This window comes from Sphaerodactylus townsendi, linkage group LG07 (genome assembly GCF_021028975.2).
Source record: "Sphaerodactylus townsendi isolate TG3544 linkage group LG07, MPM_Stown_v2.3, whole genome shotgun sequence".
Classification (NCBI taxonomy): Eukaryota; Metazoa; Chordata; class Lepidosauria; order Squamata; family Sphaerodactylidae; genus Sphaerodactylus; species Sphaerodactylus townsendi.
Window position 1 is genome coordinate 123122366 of NC_059431.1, and position 12992 is coordinate 123135357.

Consider the following 12992-nt stretch of genomic DNA (forward strand, 5'->3'; position numbering starts at 1 on the left):
AAGACTAGCTGTGTAGCTAGTTCAGAACTATCAAAAGTCAGCAAGTCAGTGTGGTACAGCCAAAGCTGGGCATGGAATCATGCCCCCACCCCATCCTTGAAGCAACAGATGAAAGGCAGGCAGATGTTCTTATCCCTCCAAGATCACCTATACCAGGGGTAGGGAACCTGCGGCTCTCCAGATGTTCAGGAACTACAATTCCCATCAGCCTCTATCAGCATGGCCAATTGGCCATGCTGGTAGGGGCTGATGGGAATTGTAGTTCCTGAACATCTGGAGAGCCGCAGGTTCCCTACCCCTGACCTATACCTTTGGAGCAATGTAGGAGGAGGCTGTGAAGAGAGCTGCGAGCTAGGCAGTGAAGTGCTCATCTCCTGGCCAAGTGTCAGCTTACAGCGAAGATGACTTGATGCAGCATTAGGAACAGGGCTATAAAACGCTCTCAGAAGATGCTGTGGAGTGTGGTCATGAGTACAGATATTGCTGAACTGCCACCACTCCTCTGATTGAAATTCTGATCCTTGGCTTCAGACTAAACCACGCTTTTGGCCTGATTGTCTTCTGAAAACCTGATCTCTGCCTGCTGGAACAGTTGCTGCTTCCAAGAACTGAACAAGCTGCTGTAGCCTGATAATTTGCAGCTGGCAAAGCAGTGTATCTGCTCTCCCTACGGTTCACCCCAACATTTCTAGGACTTTCCCACCAGAGTTAGCAACTCTAGATTGGGGGGGGGGGGGTGGTGGTTTTGAGACTTCTGTTTTTTATCTTAGTCTTTCACGCACCCCTCTTCTTTTTGCTTAGCTCACTATTGTCCCTTGGTTTTAGACTGCTGAAGTCTAGCCGGCCTCGTTGAAGTGATTCTGGATGGTGAACAAGAAGACCGTGCAGGGGGGTACCAGAGCCCATCATGATCCTAACGCTGCTCTAACTATGCAAAGGAGGGGGGGGGGCTCAGTGCTGAGATCAGGCAGGTTCACTTCAGGCACATCAGTCCTGATGAGTGTCAGGCAGCTGGAGAGCTAGTGAGTTGCAGAGTCAAAAGAGATGAGATCCCCCCCTCATATTTTTAACATCCCAGGGCTCCCATTTCAATCAGAGCTGTGCAGAGAGGGGATTTAATCTTGTCCTCCTGATATAGTTTCACATCAACAACTTCCCAAGTTCCTAATAGCCTTGAAACAGGGCTGGGTTTGGGCTGGTGGGGATTTGTTTCTGGGCACAACTAGAAGCTGGGTTTTTTTTCAAAAAGGTAATCCGTTTGACCTTTCCTGCCACGAACCCACTGGCGTTCCAGGACCTTGGTCCCATTAGAACCAGTTGGGTTCTTGATTCCAGAAAGTTCTCAGCAGACTGCACAAGGCCTTCCTGAACGCAGCAGAGCCCTGCCTCCTCTCCGTGTGTGCCGGGAGCAAAAAAAAATAACTCGGAGCCTCTTGTCTATTCAAATTAATATACCACATTTATTGCACAAACTCCATTTCTAGATAGGATAACGTTAACTTAGTTCCCTGATCTAGTCTAACTAACTAAGATGGAGGGGGATACTGGGCCTCCTGGTGGCAAAATGGAGAAGTGTGCATGCATGAGAGAGGAGGGGCAAAAAGGAAGAAGGAAGTTTCCTGAGAGAAGCAACCTACACATCAAAGGGATAGTGTCAGAGCAGTAGAGCCCAGTGCCTTGACCCCTCCATCTGCCTGACTCTCTAGTCACGTCCCCCTCTGAAGTCTGAGGTTCCAACAGAACATGTCTACCATGAGCAATCCAGTTCTCCTTCTGCACCATTAGAGGGCACATTTATCACTATGGGAAGGGGACAGATTTTCCTTGCTTCAGAGAGTCAGGAAACCCTTCCCCCTGGAAACAGCACGGCGTGTGATACAGGGGTCGCATGAGGAGGGAGGAATTGCAACACCCCGCCCCTCACTGTGCATGGAGAATATTTCTGTTTGGGATCCAAGCCATCGTCTGGACACAGTACAGGAGAGTAAATCCCCAAAGGGCAATTCCACTATTCATATTAGGCTGTTTCAGTTCCTGGTAAAGGATGAAGCTGATTTTCCTTTGCGATCTCTGTGGAAAGAAATGCAGAGTAATTGGGACATTCTAAATTTAACAAATAAAATAGTTAGGTCAGGGCTTACGTGTGAGTAGGCCAGGGCAAAACAAAGTATTCAGAGGAAAGCCATTCTATAACCTGTTAGCGATAACAAAGCATTTCCATAGACTACCTCTTCAGTGCTGAATGCTCAGTGTTGTAAATAATCTCTGCACTGCGATAAACCAAAATATTACGCATTTATCCACACAAAGCGTTGCTGTGGCTGAGTCTGGTGAAGTGGAAAAGAAAGAAAAGGGGAAGCGAACGGTTCGAACATGTGTCATTGCTCAATGATGGCGAGGGGAGGGGCAAGGGGCCCCTCGCTCCCCTCCCTCTCTCCCATTCCCTTGCATGGCAACCCAGCCAGTCCCTCCCTAATGTTCCTCTTCCTCTGCTAGGGTGGGTGGGCCATGTGCAGGTGGCCAGTCCTGTCCCTTTCACTCCCTTCCCTTGCAGGCAAATTATCTAGCGTAAAACATGCTGGGAGGCATGAGCTAAGTTGTGTTCAAATTTCAGAGCGTTTGGTCCAGCAAACCCCTGGACCCTCCCTCACCTTCCCCTTCCTCAGCTAGGGTGGGTGGGCCATGTGAAGATGGCCCGCCCCATCCCTTTTACTCCATAAGGCAGTGGTTTTCAAAGAAGGCATGGTTGTTTCCCTTGTATCAGAGGGAGTCTGAGCGAACATTTTAAGCAGCACGAACATTCTAAGGGTGAGAGTTACACACAGGCAGCTGCATGTCCTTCACCAGGGAGCGCCAGGAAAAAGGCGGTTTACCTGGGCCAGGTGTGAAATTTCAGGTATGTGGACATCTAAAAACACTCTTGCCTGGCTGACTATAGTGGCTGGGAATTTTCAGAGGAATTGGCCCAGCAGTTACTGAGGTATACTGTCATCAACAAAAACACTGTTAGCTTTTTATATATATAGATTATCCACACAAAGGAATTTTAACTCCTAATATAGAATGGCTTTCCTCTGAATACTTCGTGTTCCAGAGAAGGAGTACAGCACTATTCAAGTTCCCTATTATTGCAGCTAGGACTGTTATTAAGGGAATTTTTCGTTTCATACATGTTTTGTATACATTTGTATGGTGGAATGTTTCTATGTTTACACTGTTCTAGAAAATTGGGCACCTTTTATCACTTTTTCCTTCACTAAGTAAACGTTTTAGCTCAACACAGGAATTTTGTATGTGTGTCTATGTGAGTAGCAGTAGGACTGGCGGTGGTTCCATATTTTTATAACTGCTATCTTGGTAAGGCCTCGGCCTCTATGCCCTCTTGTCCCACCTCCAGAGGACCCAGTTGGCCACTATGAGAGTCACGAGGCTGGGCTAGAAGGACCACTGGTCTGATCGAGCTCTTCTAATGTTCTTGTGTCCTGTGCTTTATTCTCAAGCTGATCTCCTTGGCAGAATTTAAATGTTTCTCCATGAGTCAGGCTTTTCCCCACTGTGAATCTGAGATGTTAAGAATGCCTTATTTTCTGAGGTGTGCTCTCTGGGTACTGCCTCCTCCTTGCCTTGCCCAGAGCTACTTTGTGGGTCTCTCCCTGGGACCTCAGTCCTGGCTTGGGAGAGGCTGTGGTCTTTGGGTCAGGGTTTCCTTTCCCAGCAAGTTGGGCAAAGTGACCATAGTCCTTTTCCTGCCTGTCCAAAGGAAACTTGTTTGCAAGTAACCCCCATCAGCACTGCTCCGAAAGAGGCAGCAGATACAGGCTAAAGCGGAAGTTCAGCAGCATCTGAAAGACTAACGTAATTTTCAGGATGTGCTTTTGTGACTCAGAGCTTGGACTGACAGGGGCAGGGCCTCGGCGATGCAAAGCAGTTAGAGCTCCAGAGCAAACTGAGGGTCAGCGAGGACAAACGTCTGAACCCACATCCTGTGGCAATTCAGCACATCACCAGTTCAGAAGTCTGTGGGAGGAGCACAGTCCACCCTTACCTGTGCTGCAGGGAGCGTTGTATTCAGCAACCGCATAGTCATCTGGGGGAGAGAGAAGAACGGCCGGTCAGGTAGACTCCGGTTTGCCTTGCCCCACCTCAAGCCCAGCTGGGACTGGTCAGATGTCATGGCCAACAGACAATTTATTGAGCACTTCGATATTACATATTGTTGCTGCCTAGCCAACTGAACATCCAGGAATGCAATTCAGTTGATTCGATCTAAAGATATATCCTGTATAGGGGCAGCCAGCTCATCTCATAATGAAGTGAACAAGTTTGAAGCAAAACAGGCATAAAAGACATGGGGACCCCGTCTTCTGTTCTATTTACCCAACGGTCTAATCTGGACTTCCACTGATTTTTGGACCTGGGTTAAAAAACATTTTTCCTTGATTTGTGACAGGGTGTTGCTTGTCATTTGTTCCTTTATGTTGTATACTGTGCTGTTCTGTTGAATGTGCTTAGTTGTTCTGTTTTCTGCAGAGGCGTAGCTAGGGAAAATGGAGCCTGGTGCAAAACTAGGAGGCCTAGATTCTCCTTTAAAATCCACCTTAAAGGGAGAATCTGGGGTCCCCAGTTTAAACAACATTGAAAGTGATGCTGTTTTGGGGTGGATTCTCCCCCACCCTGAAACAGCATCACTTTCAATGTTAAAACTGGGGACCTCAGATTCTCCCTTTAGGTCCATGCCGAGGCCAAGTTGAGACACTGCAGCACACTTTGTTTCACTGTGCAAGATTCGCCAAGATCAGAACGACCCCACCCATCATTACTCCACTTCTATACAATCATTTAACCAATGCCCTCAGGATTCCCTTAATCTTAGATAATCTTGACCCTCATCTTTGCGAAAGCATAGCAAAATACCTCTTAAAGATTATAGATGTAACCCCTAGATGGGTACTAAGCATTAGATTGCTAGCATCATAACAACAATAATGTTGGTTACACTAACCATTTGCTACTGATATACAGTGCCTATCTCTGCCAGTAACCTATAGGTTCACAGTCATCCAAAGTCAAACAACTTGTGGGTGACTAGAAAGATGTCGTAGTTCCACTATTGGTTGCCAGATGGTATAACAATTGAATGCAGTGGCAACCTTCTAGAGAACAATTATCCATCCATCTCCCTGTCCCCTTTCCTTTATGATATCTAGGCTCTGCCGATAAGTCTTCAGTCTGGTCTGCAAAGAAGTATGTAGGAATGGCAGTTTTGATGAGTCCGTTTGGACTACACTATTGATAAAAGTCTGAACTACAAATATTACACACGGGACTATCATTATGCGTATATGTTTGAAGTATTTATCTGTTTTTTATGGACAATTGTTTTATTGTAACATGGAATGCCAATAAAGGCCTGAATTGATTAATTAAAAATCCCTGTCGAAGGGGGTGGATTTAAAAGGAGAATCTGGGGAAATTTGGGGGTGCCTGCTGTCAGGCGTGCAATTGTTAAATAAAATAAAAAATGAATGAGCTAGCAGCACCAAACTTTCAGGGTATCTTTAGGAGACTCTCCTGATGATACCACCCAGGTTTAGTGAAGTTTGGTTCAGGGGGTCGAAAGTTATGGACCCTCAAAGGTGTAGCCCCCATCTCCAATTAGCTCCCATTGGAAACTAACCTTTGGGAGTCCATAACTTTGGACTCCCTGAACCAAACTTCACCTAACTTGGGTGATATCATCAGGAGAGTCTCCCAAAAAATCACTGAAATGTTGGTGCTGCTAGCCTAAAAACTGCGCCCCCTGCAGCCCAAAAACTAAAAAACACTAAAAATCCCCAAAAAACCACAAACAAGCCTGCAATTTTTGCGCCCCCCCCCTTCCCAAAGGGGCGCCCGGTGCAATGCGCACACCCCGGTCCCCTAGTAGCTTCACCTCTGTTTTTCTGTGTGGCTATTTACATTACTGTTATGGAATTGACTAACTAGTTATAGCATTTCACACACACACCTTTCTCTTGCCAAGAGCCTTTGAATGAAAAGCTCTGGGCCACAGTGGCTGTAAGGAATATTACAGCGGCTGTAAGGAATATGGGAGACTTGGAGCCTGCTAGGGAAGTCTTTGGGGTTGAACTGCAAGCTCTTGGTGCGCAGCAAACACCCAAGGCACTGAGAAAGCTTCAGATCTAGAGTACTGGAGTGTTTATACACTGCAGGGGTGTCAAACAGATCCAGAGGCTGGATCTGGCCCCTTGGGGGGGCTTATGAGCCCTGAAAGCTGGCTGAGGCAAACCCTCACACGCCCACTTCTGGGGGCTCACCAGACCTGATTGGGAGTTGGCTCAGCTGGTTCATGGGCCTGATAAGCCCTCTCAAGGTAGCCACCCCACCCTACTGAGGGCTCACCAGTCCAGACACACAGCCCACAGTGGGGCCAGCCAAGGCAGCCCCCCCCCACTGCCCCAGGCCTGGCCCAACCAACTCACATTTATGTCATATCCTCCCTTGAGACAAATCAGTTTGACATCCCTGAATACTGCTTGGGGCCGGGGGGCGGGGAGGTCTCTAATGTAGCTAAGATGGGGTTCCCCGGCCTGGTGGTTTCATTGTGCCCATCAACACCTCTCCTGGCACCCTCCAAATGTTTTAGAAAGTAGGTGGGGCCAGGTGGGGCTTTTGCCAAGCAAGGCTTCTAATGGCCCATTCTAATTTGATTGGCTGTGCAGATTTTTAAAAGCATGGCTCTGGCAGCAGCTGCCAGAATAGCACAATATCATCACGGTGTTGCTTAAGGTAAGCTGTGGCAGACACCGGGGGGGGGGGGGGGTCTGCCTCTCATGGCAGCCAGTTCATGACTATGTCAGGATTCCAAAGGTGCATGGAGGCTCAGAAAGGTTGGGAACCGCTGAGCTCGGGCGTCTGTTACAGGAACGAAATTATTCATCATTATAAAATTGCTTGGAACTCCAGTATTACAGCAATTCAAGCACATTCTCTAATTTTGAAGCTTTGGGGGTTTTTTTTAAGCAAGTCTCTAGCCTTTTCCCTTACAGATATATAAGGAAAGAGGCATATCATCTCCATAAGGGAAAGGTCCAGAAACTTTTTAAAAAAATGAACACTGGGAATTCAGAGAATCTGCTTCAACCCCCGTTGCAACACTGCAGTTCTATATCAGGACCACTTTAACAAAATGAAATCACTAATCTGGGGGGAGTTGGAGTGGTTTAATGATGATGACCAAACATCAACCACTGGGCTGGAGATAAGCAGGGCATAAGAAAACAATGGAAATGTTGCACATTAGGAAAAAGCCAGCTCAGAATTGGCCCAAAAACTAGGGTAAAACAGCTGGGAAAAGCTGGATTGGGTCCAGAGAAGAGCAACCAAAATGGTAAAGGTCTGGAATCCATGCCCTACGAGGAGAGACTTCAGGAGCTAGGTATGTTTGGTTTGGTAAAGAGAAGGTTAAGAGGTGGCATGACAACCATGTTTAGATGTTTGAAGGGATCTCATGTTGGTGAGGGAGCAAGCTTGTTTTCTGCTGCTCCAGAGACTAGGACCAGGAGTAATGAGTTCAAGGTGAAGGAAAAGAGATTCCACCTAAACATCAGGAAAAATCTCCTGACAGTAAGGGTTCGATAGTGGAATGTAGTACCTCAGAGTGTGGTGGAGTCTCCTTCTTTGGAGCCTTTTTTAAAAAAGGCTCAATGGTCATCTGCAGGGGCGGAATGAGAGGGAACTGTGACCAGGGCATGCCTGCGTCCTGTGCCCCTGCCACGCCCCTGCCCTCACCCCCTGCTCCAGAACACTCCCATCTCACTCCCGCGCACGCCCAGTGCATCGCGCCCTTTGGCGCTACGCCACTGACCATCTGTTAGGAGTGCTTTGATAGTGTGCTCTTGCATTGCAGAGGGTTGGACTTAATGGCCCTTGTGGTCTCTTCCAACTCTATGATTCTATGATTCCAGAGTGACCAAAAAAAACTGAAGTGAAAATTAAAGGCACAAAAAATGCATGGGGAAATCAGGGAATCAGCCAAAGTGGTACAGGACGATGTCGGAGGGGAGGAAGCCATTCAGGCGGGGAGGAACCACTCAGAAAAGCTGTAAATGGGAATAGTGATCATGGGAATAGTCCTGACCTGGGTTGTAGTAATCGTAGACTTTCGCCACCCCTGACTTCAGGTCCTTCACTTCAAATTCTTGTTCCGCTGAGAATGTGTAACATTGCTCTGTGTTATCCAGCTGAGGAGGGAAACAGATTGGAGAGACAATTAGATTTGAGTCTGGTAGCCCTTAGAGACCACCAAGATTTCCCCTCCTTGTCAGAGTGCGGAAAGTTTTCCACCAGGGTCCTCTGATTTGTTTTCTGCAGACAACCATCAAATCACATCTTCTCTTCCAATACTATCCATTTTCCAATGGAGCATTCCGCCAAATGAACGTCCTTGGTCCGTATCCTGGTTTTAGTCAAGATGGCAGAGACCTGTGCAGCCCTCACCTCATCCAGGTAAATGATGACTTTGTCTGGGTCAAATTCCACCTTTTTCACTAGAGGCTTCTCTAATAGCTGTCAGGACAGAAAAGAGATAAACATATAAATATGCCCTGTAAGACCTCTTGATCACACCAGCCGTGGGCCGACACTCAAAAAGTCAGAGGCAGTTGGTGACCGAAAAAATCAAATGCATCAGTTTCTATAAAATACCATTTTAAGCACTTTTGCATATTTTTCCGCACAAAATGGGCAACGGGTTTAGCATTCCGAGAAACAAAATATTCATGTCTGTCATGTACCTGTAGATGAACATATTACAGATATCCGAGATGGTAGCTTGGTTCTTATTTAAGACTTTTAGTTCTTGCAAGAAATTTTTTATGAGTTTTAGTATTATGGACAAACTTATCCTGGATATCTGCCCTATTTTGTGTACTTCTGCCATTATAGGTTTTTGAATTTGAATTTTCCAGATATTTATAAGTGGCTGCTGTTGGAAAGGGGGTGCTTCTCAGCCCAAATTCTGTGCGTGGGGGGTGTGCTAGAAATCTCAAAAACAAAGAAGTGATGATCTTCTCCATTATAGCCCCTACCTTTGGGAATGGCATGCAGGAGGTCAGAAAGGCCCCCCCCCCAGCATTCTGCAAACAATGCAAAAACAGAATTCTTCTGGAGGGCTTTTCTACATAGGCAATCGAGTTGCACTACACTAAATGATTCAGAAAGTTACTCTCATAAATTATTAGGGACTGTGGTCCACACTACTGTAGATACTGCTGAAACTAGGATCTTCCCCATGGCCTAATCACCAGGGACCTTTTACAGAGGAGACAGCTGGACCCACCACAACCAAAATAAGAGAAACCAGGGAAATAAAGGAACACCAAGTAAAGACTGTCTTTCAAGGCAACGGCCCCAGAAACAATGGAAACATCTTACAAGGTCACAGGAATGCTGACATTTAGTTAAGAGTTGAAGGTTAATTTGAACAGTGAAAAGCCAATCCTTTTAATATCTACTCATATGAATCATCCTCTGCATATTTCAGTTTGTTGAATGTCCTGTCCTGTCAGTTGTGCTGACTCACTCTATGCAATCTGTCCCAGTGAGAAAGGTAGACTTTAAATAATGTAAATAAATACATAAAGAGCAAATACTCCCAATATTGTACCAGCCAAACAGCCTAGCATTGGCAGGCATATCTGGGACTGCATGTTATCAGACCCTGCAAAAACTCTGCCCCGAGCAGCTAAATATGATGGAGGGCTGTGGCGATAAAAAAATACCCCCCCCTCCCCACACACACATGAGAGACAAAACCAAAAACCAATCAAACATAAGAGGTAACAGTGAAGGGAATCGGTAGGAAAATATAAGCAGTGATAAATTATCTGACCCTCTTCACAGACTTCTTCACGGGGATGTGGCCCGACAGCATCTCCACTTCTATCAGAACCATGTTACTTCTCTCTCGCTCCCCTGTGTAGCTGCAGGGAGAAGGAAGGCAGGGGTCACATGGAAAGCTCCAAACCGTTTTTGTAACAGGAAGTTGAAACTGGAAATTTCAAACTGGAAGGCCAAAGGATTTGAGAGATTGAATCCCATTCTCAGGTGGACTCCGCACAGCATATGTATACAGGGTGCAGCCACTATAAAGGAACCCGTCTCCTTTTCCCTGTTCACACTTGTGCCCTTCACCTGTTCAGGCAGCCATTGGAGCCCATGGAAACAATTCAGGTTGCTTTTGCACCTTTGCACAAAGACTTTTCTCTCTTTTTAAAAAATTTCCTACAACATGCATAGCTCAGCAAATCTACACACAACCGGCACAGAATGGCGGGGACGGGGTCAAGTCGATTTCTCTTGGCTGTGCTGAACAAGAAGCGTTTTGTCGAAGGCTTTCACGGCCGGATTCAACTGGTTGTGGTGGGTTTTCTGTTTTCTGTTACACTGGACACAGTGCATAACAGGCTTCTCTCTGTGATACACCTCTGAAGATGCCAGCCACAGATGCAGGTGAAACGTTAGGAACAAGATGCACCAGACCATGGCTACGCAGTCCGGGAAACCCACCAGAACAAGTGTTCCCAAGGAGTTTCCCCTGCTTACAGCTCATTCCCACGTCCTTTCAGTGTATAAAGTGCATTAATATAGTTAGTTTTTCTTGGTGATTCCATGCATGTGCCATTTTCTTCATTTCCTTTTTTTTAAAAAATGTGATCTCTTCATATACGATCCTTATATCGTGACATCATAGCTTCAAAGATATCTCATTTAAAACAAAAGAAAAAGAAAAAAAACCGACACATGCGTGTGGAATTGCCAAGAAAAACTAACTTTCCTAATGCACTTTAGATGCTAAAAGGACGCACGGATGAGCTGCAAGGCGAGGAAGCTCCGTGAGGACATTCAGCAAATGGCGGCAGCACAGAGCCTCCTGCAGAGGAACCGAAAGTGAGAGCCGGGGGTGGGGGGGAGGAGTGGGGGATATGTTTTCCCTGCCAGTGCTTCATGCAGCCAAAAAACTAATATGCATCTGCAAGGGACATTGTACTTGTGCTGTGCAGAAAGGGCGGCTGTTTCTCTGGACAAGGACGGTCCAGACTCCACCGACGTAACCAAAGGAGACGGAGCCCCTGCCTCAAATTGCCAATTCTACAACCCTTTCCCTGCCCTTGCACCAACGCTGTCAGTTGCCTCAGCAATCCTGACTTCCACAACTCTGACAAGCAGTGAGTATGCATTGTGTGTATGTGCGTCTTTGTGTGGAACTGACATACTGGCACCTCCAGAACCACGTGGTGAGTTCACTCCTCTCCGTTGCTGTTGGGTTCCCAATACTTTTTAAGCCTCTAGGCACCTTTGGAATTTTGACAACATGGTGGTTGCAGCCAGGGGCGGAGTGAGGGGAAACTGGGCCTGGGGTGCGTGCGTGTCCTGTGCCCCTGCCGCAGCAGCGCCCACCCCGCCCCGGAACGTCCCAGAACACCCCAGCCATGCCCCCCGCTGCAGCGTGCGCCCAGGGCATTGCACCCCCGCCTCACCCCTGCCCCGTTGGCACTGCACCACTGGTTGCAGCCATAAAACAGCAGCAACCAGAGGCGGAACCATCACAAAATGTCTGCCGTAGCCTAACTTCAGTCGCAGTGTAGATCTTTGCACTGTGGCAGCAGCAGCTGCTGCTGAAGGAACGTTTTTAATAATCTGCACCGCCATTCAAATCTCCTGCGGTCGATCAGAAGACTGGCTGTGCAGAAGATCCACCTGGCCCCACTCAATTTCTAAAGCTATTTGAAGGGAACCAGGAAAGGCTTCATTGTGCCCACTGACACTGTGTTGCAGACCCCTGAGGCAAGCAGTCAGTTTGCATAACTGGGTGGGGACCAACAGAAGGCAAAGGTAAACTGAGCCCTAGGGCTGTGGTGGCGAACCTTTGGCACTCCAGATGTTATGGACTACAATTCCCATCAGCCCCAATTGGCCATGCTGGCAGGGGCTGATGGGAATTGTAGTCCATAACATCTGGAGTGCCAAAAGTTCGCCACTACTGCAGGGGGGTCACAAGCCCTAACGGGGGGTTGGGTTGTGTCTATTTGTTTCCGTATCGCTAGTGTTCCTAAACCCAGGGGCGTGAAGCAATTCCTGCTGAACAGAAGACTCCTTTAGAGAAACCACAAACAAATGTTCATGCTCCCCAAACCAGTTTGGGGTTTGAGCTCCTCAGGAATCAATGCTTCCCTGTGTGTCGCCCCCCCGCCTCCACAAGAGTGCAGTACCTCACTTGCAGATGAATATCAAAATATTTCTTGGTAGTTCGGTTGCATTCCTTAGGCAAAGTCTCCACGTCCAAAGCAAAGGTGTCACGTTTTTCAGGGTGCTGGTTATAGCGAAGAGTGCTCTGCAATGAAGAGAAATTTTTCGTGGTGTGAGTTCCTGCTGATCAGTGAGCGGTGAGGGGTGCCTGGAGCCAAAAACAGCCGGACCAAGAATTACCAATCCTCCCACATCGTTCAGTTTGGTTTCTGAGGAGAAATATTGGGGCCGAAATGGCCATTCTGTGAGCCAATGGCGTGGCGTTGGGCAGTCAGGGCTGGTGCAACCCCAGAGATAACTCCACGTCCCATTAATTTTAGAGCAACGATTGTGGGCAGGAACAGGGTTGTATCTGGCACTTTCTACGGCTAGCAATGACCATCGCACGGAGCCGTTGGCAGCTGACCCTGTTCCTTGAACCCAAACACGATCGTACAACTGGCTTTCCCTTTTCCTAACTATCAGGGGAATTACGCTGTACCTGATTTTGCTACAGGCCCTGCTTTCCCCTCAAGGTTTCACATTCAAACTATGGGCTGTTGTATGAAATAAAAAGTTACTCAGCTTAACTAAGTAAATTTCTCTGAAGGTATGCAGGTGCTCTTCATCCACCAGTTAAGGCCGCGTAGCTTATCTGCATCTTTCATATTAAGTACTACTGGGTAATCTTTTTGCTACATTTA

General features: G+C 47.2%; 1 protein-coding gene across 1 annotated transcript in view; it reads right to left on the minus strand.

Moving 5' to 3' along the window:
• Positions 1-1436: 1436 nt before the first annotated feature.
• The window catches only part of LOC125437096 (alpha-2-macroglobulin-like protein 1), an 89825-nt gene continuing 78269 nt past the window's right edge, over positions 1437-12992 (minus strand). Inside the window, exons 26-31 of the mRNA XM_048504465.1 lie at positions 12273-12394; positions 9893-9983; positions 8500-8568; positions 8141-8243; positions 4046-4087; positions 1437-2070 (exon numbers count right to left, since the gene is read on the minus strand). Coding sequence (XP_048360422.1) covers positions 2018-2070; positions 4046-4087; positions 8141-8243; positions 8500-8568; positions 9893-9983; positions 12273-12394 — 480 coding nt within the window. The 3' untranslated portion in view covers positions 1437-2017. The remainder of the gene's footprint in view (positions 2071-4045; positions 4088-8140; positions 8244-8499; positions 8569-9892; positions 9984-12272; positions 12395-12992) is intronic.